This window comes from Dreissena polymorpha, chromosome 3, assembly GCF_020536995.1.
Source record: "Dreissena polymorpha isolate Duluth1 chromosome 3, UMN_Dpol_1.0, whole genome shotgun sequence".
NCBI lineage: Eukaryota > Metazoa > Mollusca > Bivalvia > Myida > Dreissenidae > Dreissena > Dreissena polymorpha.
The window spans coordinates 90,365,268-90,372,033 of NC_068357.1; the positions used below are offsets into that span (position 1 = coordinate 90,365,268).

The following is a 6,766-nucleotide window of genomic DNA, read 5'->3' on the forward strand; positions in this document are numbered from 1 at the left end:
GGCATTGCTCTCTGTATCATAGAGGCACTCATTCTACCACATCACGTTAATCACGGCGACCACGGCAGTCCCGTTTGTCCGAAACGTATCGCGCGGTGTGGCTTTTGCAATTTTTGACCTTTAATCCAAGGTTTGGTAGGTTGTGCTAAGTTTTCTCACGGTTTATCAAGGTATCCGTGACGTGTCGTCGAAGCGAAAACGCGGCCCTTCGACGGTGCGCTTAGTTTTCATCCACGTTCTGCCACGGATGTATAAATGTTACTTCAAGGTACGATGCGTTCTTTTAAGTTCCCGCACGTTGTTTGCGTTTATCATGCAGGTATGATACGTCGTACACGTTTTTTATTCATTTGTCACGTTCTGTCAAGGTACCGTGTGGATCAAACGTGGACATCCGAGAGGTTTCGGGCACGATTGTGCTCCCGGTATAAAAGAAAACTCTCAAGCAACAGTATTTATTATAACAAAATAATTCCATTGACATGGATATGAACGACGAGGATGATTTTGTGTTTGCCTGCTTATTTGCAGCATTAATAAAATCTTTGCGTTGAAAAGAGCTGAAAGAAGCAAAAAAGTCCGGGAAAAGACGAAAAGGGAGGCCAAGGTCCCTGTGGGTTCGTCCATGGCTATCGGAAGCTAGAAGGCAGCAGCAGGGGCACTTTGATGCTTTTCTCACCAGGGAACTCCGCAACGAAGATATCAACACCTTTCAGAATTGTCTGAGGATGCCCCCAGAACTATTCAACGGATATCTCAAGTCATCTCAAGACAAGATACGAAGTATCGCTCCTCCCTTACACCTGGATTGAAACTGGCACTGACTCTGAGGCATTTGGTGGAAGGCAAGTACTTTCAGGTTGTTCCTCCACTTGAACGTCGTTTGCAGCGCGGGGGGGGGGGGGGGTAGCCTTTGTTCGACGCTTTCTTGGTGGCATGTTTGCTCATCGAGTGTTCAGACTGAAATGAAAGTTTCCTGAAAAGCACGGCTTTTATAAACTCAGCATCAGACCGCGCGAATCGTGTCAGACCGTACAACAACTCAACTGGCCGTAACGCATCTGCCTGCAAAACGCAACACACCGTAACTGGTCGGATTAAACACGTAGCAAAACGGCTATCAATTATCCTAGCTTGCCGTGGTTATCTTGACAAAGCGTAACAAAACGTAACACAACGTTATAGAAACTTAACATGTCGGGGAATGAAAAGGATTCCCGTCAGAGTACGGACACGTTTCGGGTTCTGTTACGGCCTGCTACCTACTGTCAAGTTGTGTTGCGTTTAACAAGTTCTATCACGTTTCTCATTTCCTCCGTGACTGCTGTGGCAATTTTTTTGACAGTTTAAAATTTTGGCACTGAAACCACGGCAACCCCGTTGTGTCACGTTTGGCTATTCCGTTCCCCTACGTTGCCTCACGTTCATCCCGTTTCCTCCATGGTGGCCCGAAACGTGATTGCCGTGGTCGCCGGGAACATGGTGTAAACGCAGCATAAGAAATCAGCCCTGTGGGTGAAATTAGTTAAGACATTAATTATTTATTATTATCCTTTGTTATTTACTAATAAAGTCGTTAATATGATACACTTATAGCATCATAAGCATAAGTAACGCGGCTTCGTTCATGGATGTTATGTATCTTATTCACGTCTCCAGGTTTTATTTCGGGCGTTACGTGACAGCGAAGAAATGTGCAACGTCAAGTGTAAAAGCCGGAAGCCGCAGATAATGTGCGGCTCTGATGGGGTCTCGTACATGTCCAAATGCGAGGTGAAGAAGGCGAGAAAGTGCGAGAACAAGAAGATCTCAATCGTGAAGATGGGAACGTGCTCAGGTGAGTGCACGTTCGTTCGTTTAGATCTCAACAAATTGAGTCGCGTTCTGAGAAAACTGGGCTTAATGCATGTGCGTAAAGTGTCGTTCCAGATTAGCCTGTGCAATACACACAAACAAATCAGGGTCGTCACTTTCTACTTTATGGTATTTTTAGTTTCAAGGAAGTCCCTCCTTACCGAAAATCAAGTATAGGCGGAAAGTGTCGTCCCTGATTAGCCTGTGCGGACTGCACAGGCTAATCTGGGACGACACTTTACGCACATGCATTATTCCCAGTTTTTTAAGAACACGATTCAATTAAATATAAAGTTCAGTGCAAATTGCAGCTTACATTTCATGTTTATGGTGAGTTATTAAGGTAGGAGTGCAGTGACGCTCTACGGTCCTCATATATCGCTAAACATACGTGTTTATTGGACGGTATATTGGACGTATTGGGCTTATGTATTTGTTATTTGATGATAATCTTGATAAATTCATAGGCGATATCGTGGTACATGCCATGATGTAACGATTTAAACGGGCCTTTTCACGTTTTGGTAAATTGACGAAATTAAAAAAAAATGTTTCAGATTCGCAAATTTTCGTTTTAAGTTATGATACTTGTGAGGAAATAGTAATGCTGAACATTCACCATGCTCTAAAATATCCATTCTATGCATCTGTTGACGATTTGAAAACCTGATTGCAACGCGAAACGATTGAATCATTTGGAAAGTTCTGTTGTTGTCGTTATATTTTGGGAAACTACAAGGATTGCTTATATAGGTAAAACATACATCCGCTAAAAGCGTGAGCAATGATGGTCGAGTGGTCTACGCGTGAGACTTTTTACTCCAGGACTTCAGGGGTGAGTGGTTCGAGCTCAGTTGAGGTTTACTTCTTTTCTTCTTTTTTCAAAATGTATTCTTGTTTTTTACTGGATATTTTTAGGTCCAATGTTTAATTTTATCAATATAAAGCATTTAATAACAAGCTAAAATACATGCCAAAATCTTTGAAAAGGCCCCTTTAAGTGTGTTGCCGTAAAATATTGAAAACTACCCGTGCATTCATTCTTAAGTATGAGTAATGAAAAAATAAATAAAACCACGAATAAAAAACGTCCAGTGGTAATATTATAACCACACGAGGGCACGTACACCTTTTTACAGCCAAAAGTTAGGTGCAAAAAAAGTTTAAATGCATCTGAGCCTTGCTCTATGAAAACAGGTCTTAATGCGCAAGTGTAAAGTGTTGTCCATGATTAGCCTGTGTAGTCCGCATAGGCTTATCAGGGACGATAATTTTCGCTGTTATGTTTTTTTTTTCGTATTTAGAAAATCTCTTCTTTGTAAAATACCAATTTAGGCAGAATGTGTCGTTACACGTAAATGCCGCACGGGCTAATCTTTGACGAAACTTTGCGCACATGCATTAAAACTCGTTTCCCCGAAGCAAAATACAAGAAATACAGTTGTTAACAGCTTAAAGTTTTGTTTGCTGCTGTAATCAATAATATGTACAAATGTATTCAAAACTATTCAAAAACTGTAATGGGTGGCAATCAATGTGGAAAAAAAACAATAATAATACAACTTCAAACAATAATTGTTAGTTTTCTTTCGCCTGAATAAGAATTCCGTTCTGAAGTCATTGCGTACATAAATCATTGATTCGAATTGAGCGACGGTTATTCAAACCCAATCCTTGTATGCGTAAAAAACGTTTCAAGCGAACCCGCTATATAGTTCACGTGCGACATTCGATGTAAACGCTTGAAATTGTCTATATGAGAATGCGCATTTCTGAGGGCTGGTGCAACGAATGCATAGGAACGCGCGCACGTTGTGCATGAATTACAGTCGCACATACCATTCGCATCGCAAATCTCTACAATCCGTCTATCTCAGCTTGTCGAAGGCGGTATTTTTTGCACATTCCAAATAGTAAGTTGGAATATCAAAGAACCCTAGCGAAGATAAATACTTCAGCAAATGTGAATCAGTTATTAAATATAATATTTCTAGTACGCGAATACCCCCGCGCGCTTGAGTTTCGAGATGTCTTAATTGAATATAAATTACATTAAACAGGTGCTCTGGGTTTATTATACTTGCAAAATGACAACGACTGGGGCAATCAATCAGTCATTGATACAAGTAAACATTATTATAACAACGCCGCTCCCCTATGAATGATTTTGCAGAATTACTCAATATGCAATAATTAATAACTATAAAAATTAATAGATATCAAAACTGCATGTCTAATAAAGTTTAATTCTCTTTTACCGGCGCATTGTTTATGCTTTTTTATTTGATACGCATAATGTGGATGTTGCAATATATTAAAAAGTTTAGTGTAAAAACCTTGAGATCAGTTTTCTTGATTAAACATTGGTTATATAGTACAGGTGAGGTTCACTCGCGGTGACAATGTTTAATTCTCAAAGTCGAGAGTCTATCCTCATCGTGTGCGTTTATATTTAACGATCGCATAAATGAAGTCTATTCCATTGATATACGCTATCAAAAGGACACGTTGCGCACATTAAGAGTCAGTTCGCATACAATAGCTGGCCTGACACGGGAGCTGTTGAAATGTGTCAAACACCTGGTCGGTATAATCGAGTACCGCCGCGACAGATGGAGTGTTTGGGCGAGCAGAGCTCAAGTGGCAATAAGTAGCACAGTAGTACTTTGATACCGGGTAAAACACACTGACGACCGATTGCTCAGGTGTGGAAACAGATCGGACAGGTGTCCAAACGTTCATTATTGCTGCTTATTGAACCCATTTATGCCTAGCGTCTAGAAAAAAAGCCTTAGCAAACAGCTTAGACTCATCTGGGTCTAAGCTGTTTGGGTCTAAGCTGTTTGCTTAAAGCAATATCTATAAGAAATATTCTAAATATAGAAATCAATATACTAGACATCCCTAATTTTGGAAATAAATTTATCCAATTAAGAAGGAAGGGAGAGTCCACTAGGCATAAATGGGTTAAGCCTAATAAAAATATCTTGGTTTCGGGCATGACCGTGTTATGTACCAAGCCCCCTCCGTAGTGTGTCCCCTGGCACTTTAAGACGACTATCTCTGGATAGTAGCGTCGCCTGTATCACGCACTATTTCATCGTTACGCAACTAACAAGTCTTCTGGGGAAAGTCTCATGAGGTCGGTGGTAATATTTAAGAAATGCTTGTGCGCTCGATTAATTAAATTACTGGGCATATTACATATTGGTCTCTCTCTGAGAAAACGGGACTAAATGTATGTTCTTTAAGTGTCGTCCAAGAAAAGCCGGTGTGCAGTCCGCACAGGCTAATCAGGGACGACTATTTACGCTTTTATAGAAATTCTTTTCGAAGCAAAAGTCCGATTCAGGCGAAAAGTATTGTCCCAAATTAGGCTAATCTGGAACGGTACTTACGGAACATGCATTCAGCCCCGTTTTCTCAGAGCGAGGCTCGTACAGTTCACATATTGTTCGTTGGGTAGTTAAAGCAGCTCGTGCCTGGTCCCGACCATAATTATAATACTTTTTGGAGACCGTATTCCGAAACACAAACAGATATCTACTTAAGTGTTCGGCCTTACCATTGACTGATGTCAAGTGCATTTAATAGTTGGAACGCAACGGCACCTCATTTATTAGAAATTTATAAGTACGATTTACAATACAATGTCAATTAACTTGTGGACGACAGTGATTATTTATTCTTAAATTGTTTCGAGAAGATACACAATACAAAGCAACACGTGGTGGTTAATTAAGTCAAATAAAAAACAATGCTTTTCTGTTTGAATTGTCAATTAGTTTGTTGATGTAATGGTTTTACTACACCTGTTTTTCCATTCCCTGGTGTCTGAAAAGTAACCGTAACATTTGTATGCACCATTTGATAGCCTTTCAGCGAAGTTATGGGCGTGCGTTTGATTTGTTTTCGTGAGAACAATGTTTTTATGTCAACGAAGGAAGTTACAAATGAGAATGAGATTATTTGCTGTACACAATTAATGTTGCAGTTGTTTTTACCCACACATTATATAATAATGAATTATATGATGAACTAAGAATTATTGAAGTAGTAAATATAGCTAATTTAATAGGCAGGATAATCCTTCTTACCAGAGACACGCATAGTGAAAATGTGTGTCTTTAAAATACTGATTCTTGGCGGGTTCTTATATCAGTTTTTCATGACCTCCGTCAATCATTTAAGTTATACTATTATGTCAATACACGGAATAACCTTTTCATGTATCATTTGCCTACAAATACTATACTCTCGATTAAATCTTTTCTGTATTATAAAAGACAAACTGGGCTCAAATAAAACTGTTATTTTAAATATGAAAACATATTTTGAATATAAAGACATATTTAAAATATAAAGAGAGAAGGAATGTAAGGCTCTATTGTTTGTCATTTTTTGTTTGTAATATACATACATTACATCCCACAAATCGTTAAAAACTGAACAATAGGTCTTTATTTCGAAATGAAATTCACACGAATCACATCTCAATACGCTTATATATTGACAGTTCACGATCATCAATACAAACTTTTTCTCACATACGAACATATGAGCTTCTCCCTGGGAAAGAGGGGCTAAATGCAAGTGCGTTTAGTGACGTCCTATTATCAAGGACGACATTTTCCGCCCAAACTCGATTTTTGGTTAGATGAGACTTTCTTTAAACGAAAAATTCTTTTAAAGCAGGATGTGCCATTGATAATCCTGTGCGGACTTCACAGTCTTATCTGGGACGACACTTTATGCACATGCATTAAGCCCAGTTTTTCCAGAAATTAGCTCATTAAGTATTTCTTTTCCAGATACGGACGTGCCAGTCACCAAGTGTACACAGGAGAAGGCGGAGGCGCTCACTTCCGTCGCGGAGGGCGTGGAGAACGTGTTCGTCCCTGAATGTAACGCG

At 39.6% G+C, this 6,766-nt stretch overlaps 1 protein-coding gene across 9 annotated transcripts in view; it reads left to right on the plus strand.

Annotated features, from left to right (window-relative positions):
- The window catches only part of LOC127875241 (SPARC-related modular calcium-binding protein 1-like), a 47,986-nt gene that overhangs the window by 21,479 nt on the left and 19,741 nt on the right, over positions 1–6,766 (plus strand). For all 9 annotated transcript variants that reach the window (XM_052420128.1, XM_052420130.1, XM_052420129.1 and 6 more), the window contains 2 exons: positions 1,660–1,837; positions 6,666–6,766. The exon at positions 6,666–6,766 is cut by the window's right edge and continues 124 nt beyond it. In XM_052420128.1, the coding sequence (XP_052276088.1) occupies positions 1,660–1,837; positions 6,666–6,766 (279 nt within the window). The remainder of the gene's footprint in view (positions 1–1,659; positions 1,838–6,665) is intronic.